Source organism: Eptesicus fuscus, chromosome 23 (genome assembly GCF_027574615.1).
Source record: "Eptesicus fuscus isolate TK198812 chromosome 23, DD_ASM_mEF_20220401, whole genome shotgun sequence".
Taxonomy (NCBI): domain Eukaryota; kingdom Metazoa; phylum Chordata; class Mammalia; order Chiroptera; family Vespertilionidae; genus Eptesicus; species Eptesicus fuscus.
This window is the reverse complement of record NC_072495.1, coordinates 5,385,645-5,411,359: the sequence shown is the minus strand read 5'-3', so window position 1 is coordinate 5,411,359 and position 25,715 is coordinate 5,385,645. Positions and strand designations below refer to the sequence as shown.

At 49.5% G+C, this 25,715-nt stretch overlaps 1 protein-coding gene and 1 pseudogene across 1 annotated transcript; one reads left to right on the top strand and one right to left on the bottom strand.

Moving 5' to 3' along the window:
- Nucleotides 1-23: 23 nt before the first annotated feature.
- LOC129148070 (translation initiation factor IF-2-like) lies at nt 24-889 on the bottom strand (annotated as a pseudogene).
- An 18,780-nt stretch (nt 890-19,669) lies between these two features.
- Nucleotides 19,670-24,986, top strand: PEBP1 (phosphatidylethanolamine binding protein 1). The gene is made up of 4 exons (XM_008142762.3): nt 19,670-19,922; nt 21,066-21,175; nt 21,914-22,014; nt 24,256-24,986. Exons 1-4 carry the CDS (start codon nt 19,788-19,790, stop codon nt 24,471-24,473), a joined length of 564 nt encoding a protein of 187 aa, XP_008140984.1. The 5' UTR covers nt 19,670-19,787; the 3' UTR covers nt 24,474-24,986.
- The last annotated feature ends 729 nt before the right edge of the window (nt 24,987-25,715 follow it).

Below are 25,715 nucleotides of genomic sequence, written 5' to 3'. Positions count from 1 at the left end.
GCCCCAGAGGCGGGCAGGGCCCCTCAGGAAACGCGGGGTCTGGCCGGGCGGGGTGTGCGCCCCCCAGGGCTCGGGCCCCCAGGGGACCAAGTGCTCCTCCCGGGTCCTCGGCACGACGGACCAGACCCCCTTTCCGCGGCCCCGGGAAGGATGCTCGGGGAGCGGTGAGTCTGCTGCGGGGCTGCGAGCGGCGCGGGGCTCCCGGCGCGATTCTGTCTCCCGAGCGCTCGGCCCGGGGTGGGAGGGCGCACCCCGCCCCTTGTACCCGCCACCCACTCCGCTCGCGGAAAACAACAGCAGGAGCGGGGCTCCCCCCCACCTCCCATCCAGGCGGGAGCCCGACTTCCTCTACCTTGACCGGGGAGGAGGGCTTTATGCAAAGGGCGCGCGCCCGGGCTCGCGGAGCCGACCCTGCCCGGCCGGGGGAGGAGCGCACAGGCTGGGCCCTCCCCGAGCCCGCGCCGCCCTGGGCGGCCGCCCGAGTCGCGGGGACGGCTGGGCCGGGCCGAGCTCTGCAGCTGCCGCCGGACGGCACCCCCGTGTCCCGCGGCCGGCGGCTCCCTCCCGGGCGCTCCGCCTGCAGCCCCCGGAGCGGCGTCGCGAGCGGCCGGGGCGGGCGGCCAGGCTCGGGGCTCAGGGTCCCCTGGGCGTCCCGGCGGCGCGGCTCCCGGGACTCCCTCGTTTCCCGGTGCTCCCGGCGGGCGCCAGGGCCGCCATCGCTGCCTGGTCTGCCGTTGGCAGCGCGCGGGCAGGTCGAGGGCGGGCGAAAGAGGGGCCCCGAGCCCTCCCCGCCGAAAGCAGCCTCGAGACTCCCGTCCTGGGAGCTGGCCCCGGCCACACGGTCCGATGGCGGGCCCGGGAGCCAGCGCCACTCATCCCCCGGGAGCTTTCTGTTTGTTTGTTTTTCCTTCTCCGTCTCTCCACCCCCATCCTGGCCGTTTCCCGGAAAAGTGCATTCCTCTCCGCTCGGCCACACCCGCCCGCATCCGTCCCCGGCCTTCGGGGACCTGGTGTGACATCCTCAGGAAGAGGGGACACTGGAAACGGCCCTACCAGGAACTTCCTCTTTAAAAAAGGCAGTTCACACAGTGAGACAGTCATTGTACCCTCTGGGCGCTGCAGGTATGCGTGTTTGTGTTCAACTTTTCTGTTTTGGAAAATTTCCCCATCACCTACCTCACCATGAAATGTTGAGGAAAAAACCAAACACTGCTATAAAAAAAAAAAAAAATCCCTCGTTCTGTTGCTCCAAGGCCCCTTACTGAAATACTTCGTCCATGATGAAATCCGCTGGACACCAATAAAAGGGTGTGTTTCGCCCGATGAACTGAGCCATAAAGTCGCCGTCTTTTTACCTTTCCTCTTCTGCTGGATGGTGTTAACGCTCAGCCAGCTCCTGACGGTCCTCCTCTCCCAGCCCCTTCAGCGGTGGCCTCATCTTCTACCTGGTGAAGGAAAAAGGAAAGCAGAGTCCACCCTAGACAGACCTCTCCCTGTATTCCCAGTGCCTGGTGTCACCCAACCTGTATTTTTGTTAAATAAACAAATGGAAGTTCGTTGGCTTTGATATTGCAATTCCTTAAGCTTTCCTGACCCCTCCATCCTCACTGGGGTTGACAAGATACCGGTAAAATCGACAACTGGCAAGTTTTCCGCCGAGGGTGGCGAGTTTTCTGACTCTGGTGTGCTGGCCCGGGGCACTGCACGCAGCAGGCCCCCCTGAGGTGTCAAAGGCACGGTCCTAAGGCCAGCGCTCTAGCTCCAGGAGACCCACCTCCTCCACCACCTACAGTGCTGCCCGTAGCAGTTCCCATCTGCGTGGCTGAGGCCTTTTCCTTTAAAGCCACTGTACCAACTCAGTCTCACTGGGCCTCCCCACCACTCTTGGACCTAAGGAATTATTGAACCTCATTTTATTGGTTTGTTTGTTTATTATTTTTAAAATATATTTTATTGATTTCAGAGAGGGGAGAGAGAGAGAGAAACATCAATGATGAGAATCATCTACGGCTGCCTCACTGAGTCGGGGGGGAGGGGGGCGGGGAGGAAGGGCGTAATTCGCAACCGGGGCACGTGCTAGACTGGGAATCCAGCAGTGACCTCTTGGTTCATAGGTTGACACTCGACCCCTAGCCACACCGGCCTGGCCAACCTCGTTTTATAAGTGAGAAACCTCCAGTTCTGGAGAAGGTGAAGTTCTAGATCACAAAGCCAGCTGGTGGTAAAGCCAGGACTGGAACCCATGTCTGTTCAACTCCAAGTCCAATCTTGTCACTTACACAAGGGCTGCCGTGTCTGGGTGCCCTGGTGTCATCAGGGCGGCAGACACGGGCGTTCCTCTGAGCAGGGCTTGCAGGAAGCCTCGAGACCAGGAGGTCAGGGACAGAGCTGGCCCAGGACACATCCACCCTCTCTGCCCCCGAGACAGGGGCTGGCAGGAAACACCCTGGTAAGTGCTTCACATACCATTGCACCCTCAGCACAGCCCTGAGGGTAGGCATTGCCAGTCCCAATGGACAGGAGGCTCAGAGAGGCCAGGTTGCATAGAAGTAAGTGGGAGAGCTCAGGCTCAAACCCAGCGGGGTCTGAGGCAGGGCTGTCTTGTTCCGTCTTGGAGGGAGGAACAGAACGGGGCTTCGGCCTGGCTCCACAGCCCGTGCTCCAGCAGCCACCCTGGGTCTTTGAAGCCATCAAGCTACCCATTATGTCTGCCCCCACTACTCCTCTTGTCATGTCTCCTAGAGGTGATGCTGAAAGGTTTCTTAGCAACAACCTGCTTCTCCTAGCCCCGTGCTCAGCCTGCTTCACCTAGCGCCGTGCTCCTAGGGGGCTTCAGAAAGGGCTGCCAACCAGGAACAGCGGAGGGTAGAGCCTGGCCCCTCAGGTTCAGCCCTGGACCCCTCACTGCAAGAAGTTCTAAGAGGCAAATGACAAAACCCTATGTGACACCCCCCCCCCCCCCCCCCCCCCGTGGATGGGCCTGGGACCCACAGGCCAGCACCTCAAGGAACAGGAGCAGGCCTGGCTGATCCTCTGCAGAAGAAAGCCTGCTAAACCTTCCGAAACACATCTCCTCCCACCTCCCCTTGGCCGCCTGCCCAGAAGAAAAGAATCAGGGTACAGATCCTATAGCAAGAAAGTTCCAGAAATCAGGCCAAGTTCCAAGAAGAAGCTGACAGGATGAGATGGAAAAATGGAAAGTGGACAGTTTGTACTTCAAATGTCTACTATTTCCGACTCCTTTCTGGACAGGAGACCAGGAGGGTGAAGCTTGGTGTCTCCGGCTGGCAGAGAACCACAGGACTTAGAAGGCAGATCCACCCCGGAAGGCAAAATGCCGCTTGCAGAGGGACCAGGAGAGTGATCATCCCGTTCCCTAAGAAATGGGGAGCCGGGGGCTGAAGAGAGGCGGTAGCTCGCCCGCCCTGGCAGATGAAGCAGCCAGAGGTGTGTGGTGAAGGTCTGACCATCACCATGGCTCCTGCTGGTGGGGGTGGGTGATCCGTAGTGCTCACCATTTCTCATGGTGGAAATACTGCTGCTACCACCGATTTCAAGGTTTCTGAATTATAGGCACCGTGAGCTCTCCCGAGTCAGTACCAGGGAGCAGCCCCACCTTCTACCAGTCAAGTGGGACACTTTGGGCAGGATCACCCCGGGGACGCCTGCGGGGAGCCAAGCAGATAACTCAGGTAGAAAGCCATCTTTTTTCACTCTCTTGTTCTTTGATCTCACATTCACCCATTGAATGCATTTGTGGGCCAAGGTAAGTGTTATTTTCCTAACTCCAGTTGGGATACTGGAATTGACAACAGTAAGTGCATTTCATTTATGAGGCTAGAGGAACACAGTACACTCAGGGTACCCCGAGAAAGCTCAGATAAAACATGGTTTTCTGAGGGTGACACATCCATTTCTTAGATCGCATTGGCTTTGTCCTGATTACAAACATACCATGCCCTTCTAGAATAATGAGAAAAAATAGAAAATAAAATGTGACCATAATCCACCTAGAAATTATCACTGTCATTACTAGAAACTTCTCATATTTTCTGCTGAGTTCCAATGTGTGTGATATTTTTTTTTCAAAGTTGTAATGACAAAGCTTTGATTTCTGCTCTTTTTCCTTATTTGTCTTTTTAACTGGAAAAGTAATAAAATACTAATATATATAGTATATATAGCTTTGCAGGCATTGTGCTAACTGAAATAAGCCAGTCACCACAGGACAAATCCTGTGTGATTCCCCTCATTCGAGGTTCCTAGTGCAAATTCCTAAAGACAAAGAGCAGAAGGGCTGCCAGGGACGAGGAGGAGAGAAATGGGAGCTGTTGTTTAACCTGTCGGTAGGCTGTTTCAGTTTTGCAGGATGAAAAGACTTCTGGAGATGGAGGTGGTGATGGCTGCACCACCATGTGGATGTACTTAATGCCACTGAACTGTACGCTTAAAGGGTAAGGCAGTACATTTTGTCACGTGTGTTTCACCACACTTAAATTTGTTAATGCAGAAGAAAACTGGCAAGTAGGAAAACCACGAGGGGAAAAAAGGACACCTCAGGGACAGAGAACACAGATTCTTCGTTAATGAATCAAATAAAGAAAATCCAAGCAATTTTATATGAGTTTATATCTTGAAAGGAAGCCTTCCGCCCACCTCTCCCTCCGCCCACCTCTCCCTCCGCCCACCTCTCCCTCCGGCCCCGTCCTCTGCCCCCGGACAGCCAGTCTCATCTAGGCTCCAGGGTTTGCTGGTAGCCTGACAGGCACCTGTCGAGCATTCTACAGCATTAACGTGTGTGTTTTCAATGTTTACGTGATGATAGAGGATCCATCTAGGATGACTATCCAGATTTTTGAAGTTCACTGACAGTTTTCTTCTAACAGCTTTATTGAGGTGTGTTTCACATACCATGAATCCTCCTACTTAAAGTGTACAGTTCAGTGGGGGTTAGTATAGTCATCACAGTCACTTTAGATTTTTGTCACCCCCGAAAAAGAAACACTTTACTCTTTATCTATCCCCTTACCCCCCCCCCCCCCCCGCCCCCGCCCCAGCAACCACAAATCTGCTTTCTCTCTCTATGGATTTGCCTATTCTGGAAATTTCGTATCAGTGGAATCTAACAATATAGGTCAGGACCGGCTGCTTTCACTTAGCATAATGTTTTCAAGGTCACCCACGCTGCAGCGTGTATCTGTACTTCATTCCTGTTTATGGCCCAGTTGCATTCCACTGGACAGAAACACCACATTTTCATGGACCCATTCCTCAGCTGATGGACAGCCAATAAATACTTAAGCCACTGAGTAACTCAGAGGACTTGGGTCACCTCTTTCCTGGTTTCCTCTCTGCCTCCCCCTCACTCCCCGCATCTTTCTGGAAATAACGTGTCCTTTCTTCCCTGGCTGCCCTACCGTGAGCAGAGTAGAGCGGCTCTTTCCAGAAGCCTGCCTCTCTTTAGATTGGGCTCTCTGGGTGCCCAGGCACCTGGCAGGGGTTTGGTCAAGTCGTATCTGATGCCATGATTCTTCCTTCTTCAAAGATTTCAGGGAAGCGCCTCTGGGTGCATTAGCCAGGGGTTCCCAGCTTCTTAGGGTCCCAGCCTCTGGGCACTGTCTGCTTCAGTTCTTTCTCCCAACCTTGCAAAACTTCCATCCCATTTTCTCAAAGACAAGCATACTAAACTTAATCCAACCCTAAACTTCTTGCATTCCCTTTCCGAGAGGACGTTTTCTTGCTTAACCAGCAGAGGCATAGTAACTACTTGCACACCGGCTCTCCCAGCCAGTGGCTGACGTCCTGGGAGATTTTGAGAAAGTTCCCTCACAAAAGACACAATCTGCTCTTGCCAGGCACGCTCTCCTTGGAATGTCTCCTTCCATTCTTTGAGCAAACCTCCGGAGGAGGTACTATTCTTACCCACATTTCACCAAGGAGGAGGCTGAGGCTCAGGGGTGAAATAAATTCCCAAATAAAGTCACAGCCTCAAGCCCATGTTTGTAAAATGAATCATTTCTTCTTTGGACCTCACACTTACTTAAGAGCAATGAAAACTTACAGTGGAGTAGAGAGGATTAAGAACCTTGTAATGAAAACTATGTACTCTCTTCCCAAGGAAATGCACAAATTTACAACATTTAAAAAAAGCAATTTTAAGAAGCTGGGTTGTGGGGGAGAAATCCTGCAGGTCTAAGCTGGAATTGTAAACAGGGTGGTTGGGTCCAGGAGGAATTAAACACACACACACACACACACACACACACACACACACAACACAACACAAAATAGAAAAAAAACTTACTTATAAACTTGAATCACTAGGTGGCGCTCTCAACCCTGTATGGACTCTGGGTTCCCAGCCAAGGTCTTCTAAGAGATAAGAGTTGGTCTAAGCTGCATAGGACTCAAAACAGTTTCAGAGATTATTGGTTTAAACAACAACTCTCACCGCCCAGAGGAGGAGCAGAGGGCCAGGGTTGTTCAGCGGCTTGTTCAAGGTCACATATCTTGGACAAAGCCAGGACTCACCCACATCTCCAAGGTCTGCTATTTCTGAAATGTATCACATAGGTCCAGTCCTCTGAACAGAGCACAGCGGACACAATGCAGAAGTCTGTTATGATGAGCCAGGGAGTGAGCTTTTGTGCGTATGAACAGCGTGAAATTGGCTACTGTGCTGTGCTATCTGCGGGAACGAGAGGGCCTATCTGCTCCCCCCACAAACGGGTCCAGGGCTCATGTTTCTTTTTTTAATTCCTCCTGTGGGTGAGGCACCGAGCACATGCTCTGGGTCCTTAGGAAAGTTATTTTTCCCTCTTTGAGCCTCAGTTTCTGGGGGTTACTGAGTGCCAATAAAGCACCAAGCAGGCAGTAGATGCCCAATAATTGGTAGTAATTAATACAACCGCACTTCTTGCTCCTGTCAGTTTGACACTTTAATTTGATGCTTTACAGTTGCCCTCTCTTAGACCCAGATGACTAAATGCATTAGAACTCAGTGTAAAAAGCGAGCATGACTGGTCAGAGGGGCTAAGTCCCTAACGGCAACTTCCTCCGGAGCCGGGTTTGGGGCGGGCAGCTTCCCCCTGTGAGGTCTGGCGGAAAGCCTCTGTGCCTGCGTGGGGCAGGCCTGAGAAGTCACACACAGGTTTTTAACTCGGAGCTGGACACCTCACTTACCTGAAAGCTCGATTGGGAGCCCATCGCTCTGACCTCACTTGGCAGTTGTTGGTGGGTTTCAGTTCCTTGTGGGATATTGGACCCACGGCCTCGGATCCTCCCCAGCTGTTGGCCAGAGGCCACCCTCAGTTCCTCGCCACCTGGGCCTCTCCACCCGCGGGGCGGCTCACGTCATGAAAACTGGAAAGCTGAGAAGGCAGTCGACAGCGTGTGCTAGCAAGACAATTCGCCGTCTTATGAGACCTCATTACAGAAGTGACATCCCATTAACGTTGCCTTATTTTGGGGGTAGAAGCATTCAGGCCAGGGGCGGGGCTTATACAAGGCAATGGCTATCTGTCAACATAAGCCAATCCAGGAGCAAACAAAGCTGAGGAATAGGGTGGGACAGATTCGGATGGCACCACGTAAGCCCCCGGATCTAGACACCGAAGTCAGCCACCCACTGACCTCCCCGGACCCCAACCATAGTTTTCTTCTTTAAAGATTCTAGTTTGTATTGGGTTTTAGTCTCTTGCGACTGAAAGAGCCCCGATGAACATTTTAAAAAATGTGGGCAGATTCTGTGCCTCTCACGGGACAGAGCTGGGCTCAGGCCCCGAGGAGCGTCGTGTTTGCAGAAACGGTGCTGGTGGCCTGGCCCGCGCCGGGAGCCCTGCTGTGCCGGAGGTCGGTTCTGGAGGTTGGAGGCTCTGTCTCTCCAGGGGCCCGTTTCTCTCTGTGAACCTGCTCTGTTTTCCCACTGCTGATGGCGTGCCTCCTCCTGTATGTCTTTTTACCCAAACTCCCTGCTGCCTCTGATTTCCAGCCTGCACCAGACTCTTCATGGCCCCCCTGTGCGTCTTCTCCTCTCTGCATTGGCTCCCACCGTCGTTACCTGCCTGCTTCTCCTTGGCACTAGCGTAGGCTCAGGAGGTCGGATCTGCGCAGGTGAACCTGCTGAGCCAGGCCAGTTCCCGGGTCGTAGGAGAAGCCTGTGGACTGGTTGGCCGGTGGGTCGGGGTGGACTCAGAGGGCTTTCTCGGGGTTGCGGGCATGGCAGGTGTTCTGCAGCTTGTCTTGTCCAAGACGCAAGGCAAACCATTTTTCATCAAGACAGTGGAGATGCTGGCCTAACGGTCACAGTGTGACAGCACTAACGTCTGAATGGATGACGCTCCACTGAGTTTCAGCAGGATCCGGGAGGCCTGGTTTCTATTTCTAGCTCCTTCTGAATAAGCAGGTCCTGTGCAATAACCAAGGACTCTTTCTGTCACAAGTGAGGAACAACCTAAACAGGCACCCGTCCAAAATGGAATGTGCTGGCTCAGGTATTTGAAAAGTCCAAGGGTAAGTCTTGCTTCATGCTTGGCTCCATGCAGAGGTCAATGTCAATGTCAATGTCAATGTCAATGTCAATGTCATCATACCATAATCTCTCTCTCTCTCTCTCTCTCTCTCTCAGCTACTTTCCTCATTGTTGACTCCATTCTCAGGGTGTACCCTCTTCGGTTGTGGTGGCAGGCTGGGCCCCAGCAGCTCCAGGCAGACATCCTCCCTCCGCAGCAGCACTGTCTGGAAGAGAGATTCTGTCTTCCCAGTGGTTCCAACCAAGGTCCCAGAACTGAGCCTCATTGGCCTGGCATGGTTCACCTGTACATGCCTGAACCAGTGGCTAGGCCGGAGGGATGCAATGCTTTGATTGGCCAGCCTCAGGTCACATGACCACCCCTGGACCACTGCCCCTCCCAACCACATGAACTAAGTGGCAGAGGGTGGTTCCCCAAAGGAAAAGTGGGGTGCTAGTAATTGGAGAAAGAGAAATGGATCCTGGCCAACGCAACACCAGTGTTTACACCCATTAATCTGTTCACTTCTCTTTCCCAGTCTCTAAAAGGATGTGCTGTTTGCAAAGTAATTCTGCAAATAATCTCTGAGCCGACATACGTTTTTTTGCTTGTGACTTCCAAAATTTGCTTTAAAAAAATTAAAGTGAGGTTCACAAAACACAGAATTCACCGTTTTAAAGTGAACAGCTCACTAGCATTTAGTGCATTCGCAATGGTGTGCAACCACCAACTCTGTCTAGTTCCAGGGCATTTTCATCACCTCAAAGTAAAGCCCCGGCTCACTGAGCAGTCACTCCTTGTTCCCTCCGCCTTTCCCTTCTGGAAACCATCAGTCTGCATTCTGTGTACGAGTTTACTGACTCTGGACATTTCACAGAAGTCAAAATATGTGGCCTTTTGTGTCTGGCTCCTTTCACTTAACACAACATTTTCCAGGTTCATCCACGCTGTAGCATGTGTCAGAACTTCATTCCTTGGGGTGGGCTGAACAATATTCCATGTGTGTATATACTAGAATATGCTTGTTTTTTTGTTGTTTATTTTTTATGTTTAATTGTGGTAAAATACACAGAACACAAAACTTACCATCTTGCCCAGCCGGTGTGGCTTAGTGGTTGAAAGTCAATCTATGAATCAGAACGTCATGGTTGAATTCCCAGTCAGGGCACATGCCGGGTTTCAGGCTCCATCCCCAGTACAGGCAAGCAGGAGGCAGCCGATCGATGATTCTCTCTCATCATTGATGTTTCTCTCTCTCTCCCTCTCCCTTCCTCTCTGAAATCAGTAATATATATACGGTCTTAAGCATTTTTAAGTGTGTAGCTCTGTGGCATTAAATACATTGAGGCCTTTTTCATTTTGCACAACTGAAACCTTTTATTTATTAAACAACAACTCCCCATTCCCTCCTCCCCACTCAGGCTCTGGCAACCACCATTCTACTTTCATCCCTAGGAACTTGACTACTTTAAATACTTCATATTAGTGGGATCTCACAGTATTTGTCCTTTTGTGACCAGCTTATTTCACTTAGCATAATGCCTTCAAGGTTCATCCATGTTGTAGCATGTAACAGGATTTCCCTCTCTTTTTTAAAGGTAGAATAATACTCCATTATATGTACTAGTATATGTCACATTTTCTTTATCCATCCATCCATTGCTGATGAACACTTACTTCCACTTCTTGGCTATCTATACATATAAAAGGCTAAGCGACCATCGCCTCTGAAACAACTGAATGGACGACCGAACAGGCTGCGTGGGGCGACCAGGCTGGCAGGGGGGGTTAGTGAGGGGCGACCAAACGACTGAGCAGCAGGCTGCATGGGGCGAGCAGTCCCACAGGGGAGGCAGTTAGGGGCGACCAGACCGGCAGAGGGGGGCAGTGAGGGGCAACCAGGTTGGCGGGGAGGCAGTTGGGGGCGACCAAGCTGGTGGTGGTGGGGCGCCGTTGGGGGCGACTACGCCTGCAGGGAGGGCAGTTGGGGGTGACCAGGCCAGCAGGGGGGGGGCTGTTAGGTGCAATCAGGCAGGGAGGCAGGTGAGCAGTTAGGAGACAGTGGTCCCAGATTGTGAGAGGGTGCAGGCTGGGCTGAGGGGACCCCCCCCCCATGCACGAATTTTGTGCACCGGGCCTCTAGTTGTGAATAATGCTGCTGTGACCATGACGTGCACATATCTCTTCAAGCCTCTGCTTTAAATTCTTTTGGATATACTAGTATATCCAGAAGTGGAATTGCTGGATCATATGTTAATTTCATTTTTTCATTTTTTAAGGAACTAGAATTTGCTTGTTTTTAAAATTAATTTTCTGCCTCTTTCCTAAAAATATTTTATGCAGAAGATGCCAGTAAAAATGTAAAATGTTTTTTTTTTTTAAATGCTTTGAAATTCTCAAGAAGAAAAGCAAAATCTCAATATAAAAAATCTAACAAGTGGAAACCTAGAGACCATTTTTTAAAAATAAATCTTTATTATTCAGATTATTACAATTGTTCCTCTTTTTTCCCCCCATAGCTCCCCTCCACCTGGTTCCCACCCCACCCTCTGCCCTTACCCCCCCACACACACACACTGTCCTCATCCATAGGTGTACAATTTTTGTCCAGTCTCTTCCCACACCCCCCACACCCCTTTCCCCCTGAGAATTTTCAGTCCACTCCCTTTCTATGCCCCTGACTCTATTATATTCAACAGTTTATTCTGTTCATCAGATTTTTTATTCACTTGATTTTTAGATTCACTTGTTGATAGATATGTATTTGTTGTTCATAATTTTTATCTTTACCTTTTTCTTCTTCTTCCTCTTCTTAGAGAATACCTTTCAGCATTTCATATAATCCTGGTTTGGTGGTGATGAACTCCTTTAGCTTTTTCTTATCTGTGAAGCTCTTTATCTGACCTTCAATTCTGAATGATAGCTTTGCTGGGCAGAGTAATCTTGGTTGTAGGTTCTTGCTATTCATCACTTTGAATATTTCTTGCCACTCCCATCTGGCCTGCAGAGTTTCTGTTGAGAAATCAGCTGACAATCATATGGGTGCTCCCTTGTAGGTAACTAACTGTTTTTCTCTTGCTGCTTTTAATATTCTCTCTTTGTCTTTTGCTCTTGGCATTTTAATTATGATGTGTCTTGGTGCGGTCCTCTTTCGATTCCTTTTGTTTGGGGTTCTCTGCGCTTCCTGGACTTGTAAGTCTATTTCTTTCACCAGTTGGGGCAAGTTTTCTGTCATTATTTCTTCAAATAGGTTTTCAGTATCTTGCTCTCTCTCTTCTTCTGGCACCCCCATAATTTAGATGTTGGTATGCTTGAAGTTGTCCCAGAGGCTCCTTACACTATCTTCATATTTTTGGATTCTTTTTTCTTTTCTGGTTGGGTGTTTTTTGCTTCTTTGTACTTCAAATCTTTGACTTGATTCTTGCGATCCTCTAGTCTGCTGTTCGATCTCTGTATAATATTTTTTATTTCAGTCAGTGTATGCTTAATTTCTAGTTGGTCCTTTTTCATATCCTCAAGGGTCTCACTAAATTTATCGGCCTTTTCTAGAAAATTCTTGAAAAACCTTATAACTGTGGTTTTGAACTCTATATCCAGTAGTTTGCTTTCCTCCATTTCTTTCATTTGTGACCTGTTTCTTTGTCTCCGCATTTTGGCTGCTTCCCTGAATTGATGGAGTGGCTTTGTGTGCTAGGTGTCCTATAGGGCCCAGTAGCTCAGCCTCCCCAGTTACCTCAGGTGGACACTCTTGGTGCACCCCTTTGTGAGCTGTGTGCACAGTGTTGTTGTAGTTAAGCCTTGATTATTGTTGGTATCACTGGGGGGAATTGTCCTCCAGGCCAATTGGCTGTGAGGATCAGCTGTGTCTACGATGGGAGAACTTCTGTGCTGGAAACACCCTTATGAGACAAGACTTGCTTCAGTGGGGCTTTGGTGCTCACTGAGTCTGCCCCCTGAGTGTGTCCCTTATGGATCTGAGGAGTTGTAATCTGGGTGGTCCCACTCTGACCCCTGGGTACACTGGTTCTTGGATCTCCAAGGAGGTACTAATTTAGCCTCTGCCTGAGGCCACCCAGCAGGAGCTACAGAGAGATCTGCAGATTCCTCTTCTTTGTTTGGGGTTTGGAGGTGCCCAGATGAGGCCCAGCTGTGAAGCAATGCAAGCTGCTGTGGGGCCTTGGGCCTTCTTTTGGAAGTTCTGGGTCTCTCTGACTCAGTTGCAGTTTGTTAGGTAATTTTAGATTGCAAAGGGCCAGGCCATTCATATGCAAAAGCCTCTGCGCTCAACTTGGATGGGGCGGAGTCTCAGGGCGGAGCAAACAGCAATGGCTTCCCTTCAGCCCTGCCCTAAGAGGCCCCTGGGTCTCAGTGTCCTGCGGTAATCACTGCAAGCACCTCTGAGAGAAAGCCGCTCTTGAGTTTCGCCCGCTGCCAGACAGTCCAGTTTCTCCCTGTATGAGTCTGGGTCCCCAGAATCTCGCCCAGAACTGGAGTTCAGAGCAGTCGGGAACTTTTGTCTCCCTCCCGATTGAGAAAGCCAGCCGCATACTCAGTTGCCAGCCCTCTCCGCACGCACGCCTCTGTACCTCTGCCTTCTGCAGCTCCTGTGAGTCTCAGTGGGGTGTGCACACAGTCTTGTTGTAGTTAAGCCTTGATTATTGTTGGTATCACAGGGAGGAATTGACCTCCAGGCCAATTGGCTGTGAGGATCAGCTGTGTCTTTTCTCTTTCCTTCTAGTTGTAGAATTTCCACTCAGCCAGCCTTCCTATGGTTCTGGATGGTGTCCATTCTGTCTTTTAGTTGTAGTTTTGAAATTGTTGAGCGAGGCAGCAGTTTAGGTGTTTACCTATGCCACCATCTTGGTTTCTTCTCCCTAGAGACCATTTGGAGGTCAACTTCAAGAACCATGTCTCCATCCAGATCCTTGGCTAAGAGCCAGCGCCTGGGTCCCCTGGAGCCACAAGTACAAGACACGGCAGGGCCTGGACAGCTGTTTCTGAATGGTGGCCATGGGATGGAGCTTTATTTCATCCAGGCCTCCCGTAAGAAACACTTTCTCTAGCAGAAGCACGCCTAGTAAAACTGGAGGGACGCCATCCCACTAAATAACCACATCAGTGAATTTCCTCCCCTCGCTCAACAAACAAAAACATCCTGTGGTTTTCCAGGCTCTTGTGTTGGAACCCACCCACAGCAGCACGGACAGAAGCTCCCCGCCCAGACACACACACAAATTACGCCCAGTATATGGTGGTATATGGTGGATGTGTGCCAACGTATAACATTTCTGTCTTTTCTTTCTTTCTAAAAATTGCTTTCTAATACATGAACAGTGTTCTGAGAAATCAGTAAATATTGAGCATCTGCGATATGCCAGGAGCCCCTAACCTCCCCCAATGTTGGGTTTTTACCTGGGTGTGTAGGGCACTTCTTGGTTTCTGGATAAAAACGAGGCTTTCTGCAGACATTTGCTGAGCACCCGGCTCCTCCGCTATGGCTGGGAGTCGCTCTCTCTTGGGTGTCCTGCCTCTGCCCAGACCTGCTCCCAACTCTGCAGAGAGCTCTCACCACAGACCAGACAGCTTCTCTTCTCAGGTGGATGGCGGCCTTTGGCAAGTCCCCGAGACTTTCTGAACTTCAGTTTTCTCCACTATCAAAGGAATGAGAAACAAGCTCAACTCTAACAGCATATGTAGGATTAAACAATTCACCATGCCATTGTATTGGGTAGTCGTTTAAAAAAAGATGTGGGTCACACATTCCACATCTATTGTCTGGAACGTGAACATAATATTTGTGGAGATAGAAATATTTGAAAAAAATTAGAGGGTAGCCCTGGCCGGTGTGACTCAGTTGGTTGTGTGTAGTTCCCGTGCAGGAAAAGTGGCAGGTTTGATTCCAGTCAGGGCACATGCCCACTAGGGGTGTGCAGGAGGCAACCGATAGATGTTTCTCACATTGATGTTTCTCTCTCACTCTCTAAAATCAATAAAAACAGATTTAAAAGAAATAAAATGGGGATGATGTTAAGTTTTTTAAAAAGAAAAGAAATGAGAGGATAAACCTGGTTGATCACTAGGTTCCCTTTTGGCTTAAAATTGGTCAACCACAGAGGTCCCACCCAATGTGGAATTTGGTATCCCAAACTTAAAAGGTGAATGATCTTTGACCCAGTAACTCCACTTCTGGGATTTTATCCTAAGGAGAAAACGCCAGAAAGTACTTGTAAGGGGCATGTAAAACGACACATATTGCAGAGATATTTCTATTACATAACAGTGAAAACACCTTAAATATTGCTAAATGGGGGATCGTGTTGTAAACAAGCGACAATCCACACCATAAAATCCTGTGCCGCCATTAAGAATGTTGCAGTCGCCCGGCTCAGTGGTTGAGTGTCAACCTAAGAACCTGGAGGTCATGGTTCGATTCCCGGTCAGGGCACATGCCTGGGTTGCGGGCTTGATCCCCCATGTGGGGTGTGCAGGACGAGGCCAATCAATGATTCTCTCTCATCATTGATGTTTCTACCTCTCTTTCCCTCTCCCTCCCTCTCTGAAATCAATAAAAATATATATTAGAAAAAAGAATGTTGCAGTAGTCATTTTTTTATAGATATGATGGGAGGAAGTGAAGAAAAGCAAATTACACAGCATGTATGTATAATCTGGCCCCATTCATATGGAATACATACTTTCATATATGCATATTCATATTTATATACTAGAAGGAAGTCTGGAAGGAAATACAGTATGATGCTCATTGCTTTGGGGTGTTAGGTTTATTAAAGGTCTTTACTTAATTTTATATTCACTTATTGATATTTATGAATCTATAATAATAAAAGCATAATATGCTAATTAGACCGGACATCCTTCCAGACGTTCTTCCGGATGACCTTCTGGATGAAGCTGGGGCTGGGAGGGAAGCCTGGGTCCCTGGTGCCTGCCAGGAGTCAGAGGAAAGCCAGGGTCCCGGGTGCCAGAGGGAAGCCGGTGCCAGCAGCCGGGGGAAGGAAGGCCTACTCTTGCACGAATTTCATGCATTGGGTGTCTAGTTTTTATATAATGGACATGTAATAATAGTAACAGCTTCCCACTTGGAGGTGCAGGCTGTGTAGGAAGCACATCTTATGTGTTTTATTTAACGTTCACAATGATCATTTCAGGGGTATTGGTAAACCCATTTTACAGAGAGGGAAACTGACGCTGAGGCTTAGGATAAGTCGTATACTATATTAGTTTCCTATTTCTGCTGTTACAAATTACCTCAAACTTAGTGACCTAAAATCAACACGAATTTATTATTATTTTTTATTATTATACTAGAGGCCCGGTGCAAGAATTCGTGTATGGGTAGGGTCCCTCAGCCTGGCTGGTGATTTGGGCCATTGGGGCTGTGAGAGGTTGGCCAGTGGGAGTGGGGCCGAGGGAGGTTGGCTGTGGGTGTGCACTGACCACCAGGGGGCAGCTCCTGCATTAAGCATCTGCCCCCCTGGTGGTCAGTGTGCATTATAGTGACCAGTCGACCAGTCATTCTGTGGCTTAGGCTTTTATATATATAGATTTTTTAAATCCTCACCAGAGGATAATTTTCCATTGATTTTTAGAGAGAGTGGAAGAGAGAGGAAAAGACAGAGAGAAATATCGATGTGAGAGAAACACATCAATTGGTTGCCTTCTGCATGCACCTGGACCAGGGCCCGGGCCAGAGAGGAGCCTGCAACCGAGGTACGTACGTGCCCTTGACCAGAATCGAACCTCGGAGCCTTCGGTCTGCAGGCTGATGCTCTATCCACTGAGCCAAACCGGCTCGGGCGACACAAATTTATTATCTTACACTTTCGGAGGCCAGAAGTCTGAAGTGGGTTTCACTGGGATAAAATTGAAGTGTCAGCAGATCTGCCAAAGAGTGGCCTTGGGCTCCAAGCAGAGCACCGTAGCTGGGGCCCCGGCCAGTCTCTCCCCACCAGTCAGCTCTCAGAGGAGCATTCTCGGGGTTGCCATGGGGGTTATCCTGGTGATTTACCATGCGACACCTTCACTAGGGGGAAGCTTTTTGGAGGCCAGAGACCATGTCCGCCTCCTCTTTATTCCCAGCACTCCTCGCTTGGGTGTGCTTAAGGACTTTGCATCTGGCCTTTGGAGCTAGGCAGGCTTTCACTCTTGCTTTGTCACTTACACGTTTCCAAGCCGCAGTTTATTACTTATCTATAAAATGGGGATACTAGCAGGACCTTCCACATTGGGTTGGTGTGAGGGTGAAATGAAATGCTCAGTGTCAAGGCCTGGCACATGGTAATGGTCAGTAAGTGTTAGCCTTCTTCATTGGAGCACTCTGACCTGCACACAGTAGGTGCTCAGTAAATGGTAATTGTTGTTATTGGCATGTACATTCTGTAGGCGATGGTATGGTCATTAGTGGAATGCAATAGCATGCACTCGGTAAACAGGAGTGGTCATTACTGGAGCATGCCAACCTGCACACAGAAGGCACCCAGCAAATATGGTTTGGTTGGTTCCAACCATTATTTTAGTGTAAATAGTTCCAGTTCTCTCTCCTCAGTGGAGACAGAGAAAGGTACGGGCACATCCAGATGGTCCCAATCACTCCCTGAGCAAGCCAGGAGAATAACACCACCTTCCCAGGGCAGGTGAGGGAGCTAAATAAAGCACATTAAGTGCTTTGTACCCCACAGGATCCCCATAAAGTGGCTCCCACCTCTTAAACATCCAGTGAGCTTCTGTGCCTAGTCCCAGAGAATGGTTCAAAGCAAGTCTTTAAAACATCTCTTTCTGAGCATATTCTATGGATCTGCAACCATCATTTCTGACCAAATAAATAGTTGTTTTCTTTTTTAAACACATAGCTTGTAGGATGGCATCTGCTATCTCATGAGCATTTAATGAAAGCTGTTTACAATAAACAGTGAGCGGAAAGGTGTTCTGCTTTCTCCAACTGCTGAAACATAAGGAGGATGCTGTTGACATCGGAATAACAGGTGAAATAGCCCTTTTCTGAATGTGATATTTTAACAAACAACAAACACACACGCACAAAAACGAAGCTTTGAACCTAACACTGACCATATGTTTTTAAAAGTCACTTATCCGCCGAAAACCGGTTTGGCTCAGTGGATAGAGCGTCGGCCTGCGGACTCAAAGGTCCCGGGTTCGATTCCGGTCAAGGGCAGTACCTTGGTTGCGGGCAATCCCCAGTAGGGGGTGTAGGAGGCAGCTGGTCGATGTTTCTCTCTCATCGATGTTTCACTCTCTATCCCTCTCTCTTCCTCTCTGTAAAAAATCAATAAAATATTTTTAAAAGTCACTTATCCTATATAATAGAGATAATATGCAAATTAACACTCATGCCCTCACAAGATGGCTGCCTACGACCAGGCCGGCAGGGGGGTTAGTGAGGGATGACCAAACGACTAAACAAGCAGGCTGCATGGGGCGACCAGGCCGGCAGGGGGGCTGTGAGAGGTGACTAGGCTGGCAGGGGGGGCAATTGGGGGGTGACCAGGCCATCAGGGGGTGGCAGTTAGGGGTGACCAGGTCGGTGGGGGGGTGCAGTTGGGGGTGACCAGGTTGGCAGGGGGGGCAGTTGGGGGCAACCAGGCAGGCAGGCAGGTGAGCAGTTAGGAGCCAGTGGTCCAGGATTGTGAGAGGGATGTCCCAGGGATCGGGCCTAAACCGGCAGTCGGACATCCCCTTAAGGATCCCGGATTTGAGAGGGTGCAGGCTGGGCGGGGGACCCCCCCCCCCCGCCCCGCCGGTGCAGGAATTTTGTGCACCAGGCCTCTAGTTTTCTTATAATGATGATACTATCAGGTATCAAGTGTGTCAGGCATTATTTTAAGTACTAGGGGTAAGACCAGTGAACAAGAGAGTTTATATTCAAGTGGGCAGTGGTGTGTTTCAGATGATAAGTTTGTAGTTCCAAATGCTCTGAATATTAGAAAAGAGAAAGGACAGAACAGGTGTGGACACAGGGAGCAGCATTTCCCAGGCGTGATGGGTGGGAGAAGGTGGACGTGATCGTTTAGATGAGTAAAGGTGAGCTGGGTTATATAAGAGCAAAATGAGGACTGAAGGAAAAGGGGAACGAGGGGCAAAGTGTTCCAGGGAGAGGGAACAGCATGTGCAAAGTCCCAGAGGTAGAAAGACAAATCTGACTGAAACAAATGAACAGGGTTTAGAGCAGTGGTCCTCAAACTTTTTAAACAGGGGGCCAGTTCACTGTCCCTCAGACCGTTGGAGGGCCAGACTATAGTTTAAAAAGAAACTATGAACAAATTCCTATGCACACTGCACAAACATTATTTTGAAGTAAAAAAACAAAATGGCAAAAACACCCGCAAGTGGCCTGCGGGGCCGTAGTTTGAGGACGCCTGGTTTAGAGAGAAGAATACAAGAGAGGTGGGAGAAATCTGCAGGAGTCTGGATTTCACCCAGGCGATGGGGAGCCATAGAGGACTTTAGGACAATGGGAGGGGTGAGGTGCAGATTATCCTGACTTACATCCGAGCAAGGTGAACGGGCTAGAAAGGGAAACTGGAGGCAGTGGCAGAGAGATACTACCAATCCTTACTGGGAAGGCGGGGGAGGACGTGGACAAGCGGAGCCATTGGAAGGGCATTAAAGCAGCTTTGGTGGAGGGAGAGCCACGTGTCAGCAACATAGGGATAATAAAGGTTTAAAAATATCACTTCCCAGGAGTTTTGTTTGGAACAAATTGGAGGGGGTTGAGAATCAAATACATCTGCAAATGTATTTGTTCATAGAGAAAAATGCTCGAAAGTTCGCTCAGGCCCTACCACCAGGAGGTTACCAAAGCAAGTGAGCATGCGCGAAATTACGGAGGGGGCAATCCGGCTTGTTTTAGGCAAGGCCTTACCATTTCTGAATTTAGAAGGTCATGCAAAAAGGTTAAAAAAAAAAAAAAAGACCAATGGTAGTTCAATTACATTTCTTGAAGCAACTGTCTTGCAAGCCGAGCCATAGCTCCGGGGAACTCGGGACGGCGGGTGGCAGATTCCCTTCGGGCAAAAAGAAGGGCGAAGCCGGCGGCGGGGACCCGAGCGCGAGACGCCCCGCGCCACCAATCAGAGAGCGGGGAGGGCGAGGGGGGCGGGCGGCGGCTCCTGCGCATGCGCCTCCCCTGCAGCGGGCTCGCGCGCTCTCCGGCCTGTTTGCGAACCGCTTCGAGTCGGTGCTGTGGGCCTGCCCCCGGTTCCCCCGCGTCTCTCCGGTAGTTCCCCGCTCGGCCCCGCGATGCCGGTGGACCTCGGCCAGTGGTCCGGGCCCTTGAGCCTGCAGGAGGTGGACGAGAAGCCGAAGCACCCGCTGCAGGTCAAATACTCCGGGGCGGAGGTCGACGAGCTGGGCAAAGTGCTGACGCCCACCCAGGTACCCGAGGGCGCGGGCGCGGCTGCCCGGCACCCGGAGGCCTGCGGGCCGTTGGGGCGGGGACCGGGCGGAGGTGGGGCGGACCTTCCAGCTGGCGTGCGCGCAGTCCACGGAGGGCCGGGGGTCGGGCGCCCACGCTGCAGGCCTGCGGTTACCCCGAGCAAGGGAACTCCGCAGCTGGCGGGCGGGGCGCGGCCCGCGGGTGCAATGAATCCACTTTCCCGGGACTTCTAGGCACAGGCTGGGTCTTGACCTGGAAACGGCCGGGACCGCGGGGGGCGGGGCAGGGAGGCGGCCATGCCCAGAAACGAGGTGGCCTTGGTCGCCCCCGCGTCCCCAGAGCCTCCCCTCGGGCCTGGGGATTTTAGGTCTCCTTTTGGGGAGCAGAGGCCCCACCCGAGGACACATGACGCATTATGTAACTGGTGATCATCAGTGCCCAGCGCGGCCTCCTTTGTGTTAGCGGGTCGGGAGGGAGGGAGTGACCTGCAGCTGGAAGGCTCGAGGGCAACGGGCCTTGTTTTACAGTTTGGCCTCTGACGCCCTCGATCGAGGCGGGACCAGGTCCTGGCGCCTGGAAGTGGAGAAACCAGAAAACCAGCGTCCCAAGACCCTGCGAGTAGTTAGTCACGAAGCTCTGGGGCCGTGGTGTGAATACAACTGCTATCGATGACACTTGATGGTTTTGAAATATAAAGTGCTCATCTGGCAGCCTCCCCTTTTCCTGACTCACTCTCCACGTCTGGCCACCTCGGGTTTTCTCCTTTTCTGTGCACTTTTAAATGTCCGGTTAACTCAGATTTCACGTTAGCAGGCCCAGGTAACCTCCTGGTCACCAAATCTGGAGACCCTGTCATTTCAGACAGTGCAAGGTGTTGGTAAAAGAGGACTCCGTCAGCACCAGGGTTGAAATCCTGATCCCAAATCTTTCTTTTAATAACATGCGAGGTTACCAGCCTTGTATTGCTGTTGGGACTAAAATAAATAATGTGAAGAGCATATTAAACTTCAGCTCCTGGCGCTTAGTAGAGTCGACACGCTTTAGCTTTTACTAATAATCTACTCTGTTGGGAATTTGATGGTTGGTTACTTTAGCATTTCTGACTTTTTTTTTTTTAACTCCAAACTGGTCCCTTCCTACAGGTTAAGAACCGGCCCTCTGGTATTTCATGGGATGGCCTTGATTCAAGTAAACTCTATACCCTGGTCTTGACGGACCCAGATGCTCCAAGCAGAAAGGACCCCAAATTTAGGCAAGTTGGGGAAAGTTGGGGAACTGCGGGTCATCCAGATACGAGCTGGTGCTTCTCGCTGGGTGTCAGCCCTTCACTGGACGGTGCTGTGCTCGACCTGGTTGGCATGTTCGCATCCATGCCTGAGCCAGAGTGTGCATTTCCCGCCGCTTCCCTCCCCAGAGAGGAGACTGGGAACTACTGAGAGCCACCTCTGCCTGCGGCCTGCTTTTCTACAGCCCCCCGAGCTTAGAATGCTTTTTACATTTTTTAATAATTGGGGGGGAAATTGAAGAAAGAAGAATACTTTGTGAAAATGAAATAAACTTCACCTTTCAGTGCCCATAAATAAAGGTTTATTGGGACACGGCCACGATAACTTATTAAATCTTGTCTGTTGGCTGCTCATGCTATCGCCAGAAAGTTGAGTGGTTGTGACCGATACCGTATGAACTGCAAAGCCGAAAACATTGACTGTCTGGCTCTTGGCAGAAAGTTTGCTGCTTTAGACCAGCGGCCGCCGACCTTTCGGACCTTAGGGACCACCGGTTGGTGACCGCTGCTCTAGACAGTCTCAGAGGGAAGGAGGCGCTGGGTCCTCTCTTCTGCAGGCACATGAGGTTTGTGATGGCCAAAGAGGCAGGACTGTCCCGTTCACGCCGCACCCTGGCATGGAACGGGGCGTCACGCACGTTGGTTGGTGGTGCAGCGGGTGCGTGCTCATTTCCCCCGTGTTGATGCTCCTGTGTTCTCTCCTAGGGAATGGCACCATTTCCTGGTGGTCAACATGAAGGGCAACGACATCAGCAGTGGCACCGTCCTCTCTGATTACGTGGGCTCTGGGCCTCCTAAGGGCACAGGTCAGTAAAGGCTGCTTTTAGGGGGAGCCTGGGTGCACATTAGGATTGGCCTGAAAGTGCTGCCGATTTTAGACCAATTCTGAGAGCTTTATTCTTTTATTTATGAGCGCTCTTACCCTAGTGGAGGCTTCAGGTAGTGCAGTTCACTTCCAAGGCAGTGGAGTCAGGTGGCTGGAACCTGGGGTTCGGGTTAGATGGACTCTCAGTGTTGCCGCTAGGCTGCTGAGCCTTTAGCAAACAGGGAAGTCTGAGGAGATACTAAAGAAGCAGTGTTGCAGGATGCTTGAAACGGCTTCCTACAGGGGCTGTATGTGGACTGAACACAGTTAAACCATCCAAGTTCTATTTTCAACTTTGGCCCTGTGGGATCTTTGAGCTTTTAGTTCCCATAAAACGTCTAAGAAATGATCATAGTTTCCAAATTAATTATTAAAAATTGGCTCCTTTATCTCTGTAGCTTCCCTTTTCTCTTGAAAATCGAGTGTGGTGTCTTGAAAACACTCCACCCTTCTCATTCTCGTGCATTCATAAAAGGAAGGTAAAGGTACATCTTTCTCAGGGACCTATTAAGTTCTCTAGGGCAGTTATAAAATTAGGCAGTTTAATTATGGTAAGTACACACATGAGAATAAAGCAATTCTCTCAAGTAGGAGTTCTGTTCTCATTAACAAAAAAAGCCTCAGTAACTCACCCTTTTTTCTTTTGCTTTTTTTCATATTCTTTTAGTAAGGTGTAACTTACATATAATAAAGCCACAGATTGTAAGGGTTTAGACAGTGGGTATTGATGGATGCACGTACCTTTTTAAGTTAACTTTTCCCAGAGCTAACCATTTTCTGACACTGCTCTCCATCGATTACTTTTGTATTCAGATGAATGATATGCAGTATGCATTTGTTTTGAGTGATTGGTCTCTTTCACTGGAGATCATGTTTGAGATTCAGCCATGTCACTGTTTGTATCAGTAATTTGTTTCTCTTTATTGCTAAGTGGTATTCCATTGTGAATATGCAGTTTGTGCAGCCATTCTCCTGTGGGCTGTGTTTAGTGTTTGGATATTGTAAGTAAAGCTGCTGTATACGTTCTTGTCATTGGTGGGCATAGGTGTCCATTTTTCTTGGGTAAATACCCAGGAGTAGAATTGTCGGGTCATAGAAATTGCCCAAGAGTTCTCCAAAGTGATGATGGAAAATTTTTGCACTCTAATCAGCAGTATATGAAAGTTTCAGAAGATCCATATAAGATTCATGTAGATCCCTATCAAAATTCATCCATGTTGTAGCATGAGACAGGATTTCTTCCGTTTTTAAGGCTGAATAATATTCTGTTGTATATTTATACCATGTTGTGTTTATCCATTCATCTGCCAATAGATATTTGGGTTATTTTCAACCTGTTGAATATTGCGAATAATGCTGCAGTAAACATGGGTGTACAAGTTTCTAAACAACTTTTCTTTCATGTAAAGCAACTCGTGGCACCTATTTGAGCGCAGTACCTAATTGGAGCTTGTAGAAAGCTGCAAGGTTCAGAGGGTGCTTGCTGGCTTGCTTTCGTACGTGCATTGCTGCTTAGCTGGTTAAAGTGAATTGGGCCATTTCTTTTAAAGCAGGTCTCTTGTCTTCCAAGGAAGTAAGTTTTGGAGGTAGAAAGGTGTTCTCCTGTAGCCTGTGCAGGTATAATTGGGGTCTGATGAGCTAGGGATTTGCTGTGCCCTTCCTCCATTTCTCATGCATTTTTTAGCATCTGCCTGCCTGCCAGGCACTGAAGTTAGATAGGTTCTAGGGAGATAGTGGTCAATAAGACAAACACCGTAGCTTTATGGGGCTCTCTTTTCAATGAGACGGTTAAATTAACAAGTAAGCATTTTAGATAGCCATGCTACTGTGACAGAAGTAAAATGGGCATCCTCATGGGATGGTGGGAAATGGCTGGTGACCAGCTCCTACTGGAGATGGGCGGGAATCCTGCAGTGGGATGAATGAGGAGCAAAGAGCAGTAGGAGGGCCAGGTCCTGTCTGTGTAAGAGGCTGTAATGCAGGGTGTGGACTGCATACCACTTGCAGTGCAGTGTCATTGGATGTGTTTCAGCAGATGAGTGACCCGACTCATTCTACCTCTCTGGGTTCTCAGCATCTTTGCAGGTGGGGTGGTCTGGGTCCCTCCAAGTTATGAAAAAGGATGATGCCTCCATCAGATGCCTAGCTGTCTGTGTATCTTCCCTCCTGCCTCTCCCTCCAGGCCTTCACCGCTACGTCTGGCTGGTTTACGAGCAGGCCAAGCCGCTGAAGTGTGACGAGCCCATTCTCAGCAACCGATCTGGAGACCACCGTGGCAAATTCAAGGTGGCATCTTTCCGCAAAAAGTACGAGCTCGGGCCCCCAGTGGCCGGCACGTGTTACCAGGCGGAATGGGATGACTATGTGCCCAAGCTCTATGAGCAGCTGGCTGGGAAGTAGGGGAAAGCCGGGAGACAGACATCACCCTGGGGGCCCCAAGCAGTGTTCTCAAGTTCAGTGATGCATGTTGATTTCTCCTCTTCCCTGTTCCCACGCTCACAGGCGAGACCTGAGCAGACAGAGCTGTAAGGTGACTTTTCCTTCTGCCTGTCCTTTATCATTGTACAGGGTCACACACCCTGGATTTATGTTTTGATCAAATTTGAACTCCATTTTGGGGGCTATTTTGGTACCAGGATGTGGTCATCAGATTGTTAATATAAGAATAACAACCCAGAATTTAAAGGTGTATCCTCTGAAGAGCAGCACTGGAAAAGCAATCTGGAGAGTCCCTTTCCTGTTAAGCTGCAGGGCTGGGTGAGGGGTTATCTGAAATCCGTTAGTCTGTGCCTGTTCAGTTTATCACTCTTCCTTAGTGTAACAAAAGCCAGTCTGGAGTTGCTAAATGGAGTTGTGTTAATTCTGCTGTTTGCTTACAGTTGAATAAAAATAAAAATTGTGTGGAAAAACTGAGCCTCCAGATATTTTGCCCTTTTGGATATGGGGTTTCAGAAATGTGGGAAGTCAAGAGACTACCTGGAAGGGTGAAGATCCCTTTGGCTGACCAGCTGAAATGACTGGGACTTGATTCAGGGACCCACACATGCCATTGAACTATAGCAGGAACAACTATTCATTTAAATTTGAGGTTTTTTTTGTTTGTTTTTTTAATCACAAAACTTTAGTCAAGTCTCTTTGCCCCAAAAGCACCTTTGCTTTTTGTAAGTGGTTCCGGACTCATGGTGTAGTTGTGTGTGGACACCATAACAGTTGGCTATGAAATAGCCTACACACTCTTGTTTTGACTTATAATCCATATAGAATCAATACCGAAAGGGGGCAGGGGCGGGGGCGGATCGATCACTCACAACAGTTGATGTACCAGGAAAGGGGTTTGAAGGTCCACGTCACTGACCTGGTCTGTGGGGGGACAGGATCCCCTTAGGCCTGGCAGGCACTAAGCCGGGCTGGGCTTTCCTCCTCCCTTTTCCCTGCTGTACTTTCCTGGAAAATTGTTGGAAATGTTGCCTCTTATAACCTCTGGGGGCAGATAAGGTAGACAGTAATTTATTTTTTACTTCAGGGGTTTAAAATTTATTTTTTTTTAAAATTATAAAAAGTTGTAAAGAAAACTACTCCGTTGACCTTAAAAGTAAATGTGAAAAGTAATGCACCTGGTTAGACAAGGCAGACAATGTAGGA

Coding starts and splice junctions, on each gene's coding strand:
- PEBP1 (XM_008142762.3), top strand. CDS start 19,788: ATGCCGGTGGACCTCGGCCAGTGGTCCGGGCCCTTGAGCCTGCAGGAG. Junction 19,923..21,065: donor AAGTGCTGACGCCCACCCAG/GTACCCGAGGGC, acceptor CCCTTCCTACAG/GTTAAGAACCGGCCCTCTGG. Junction 21,176..21,913: donor AGAAAGGACCCCAAATTTAG/GCAAGTTGGGGA, acceptor GTTCTCTCCTAG/GGAATGGCACCATTTCCTGG.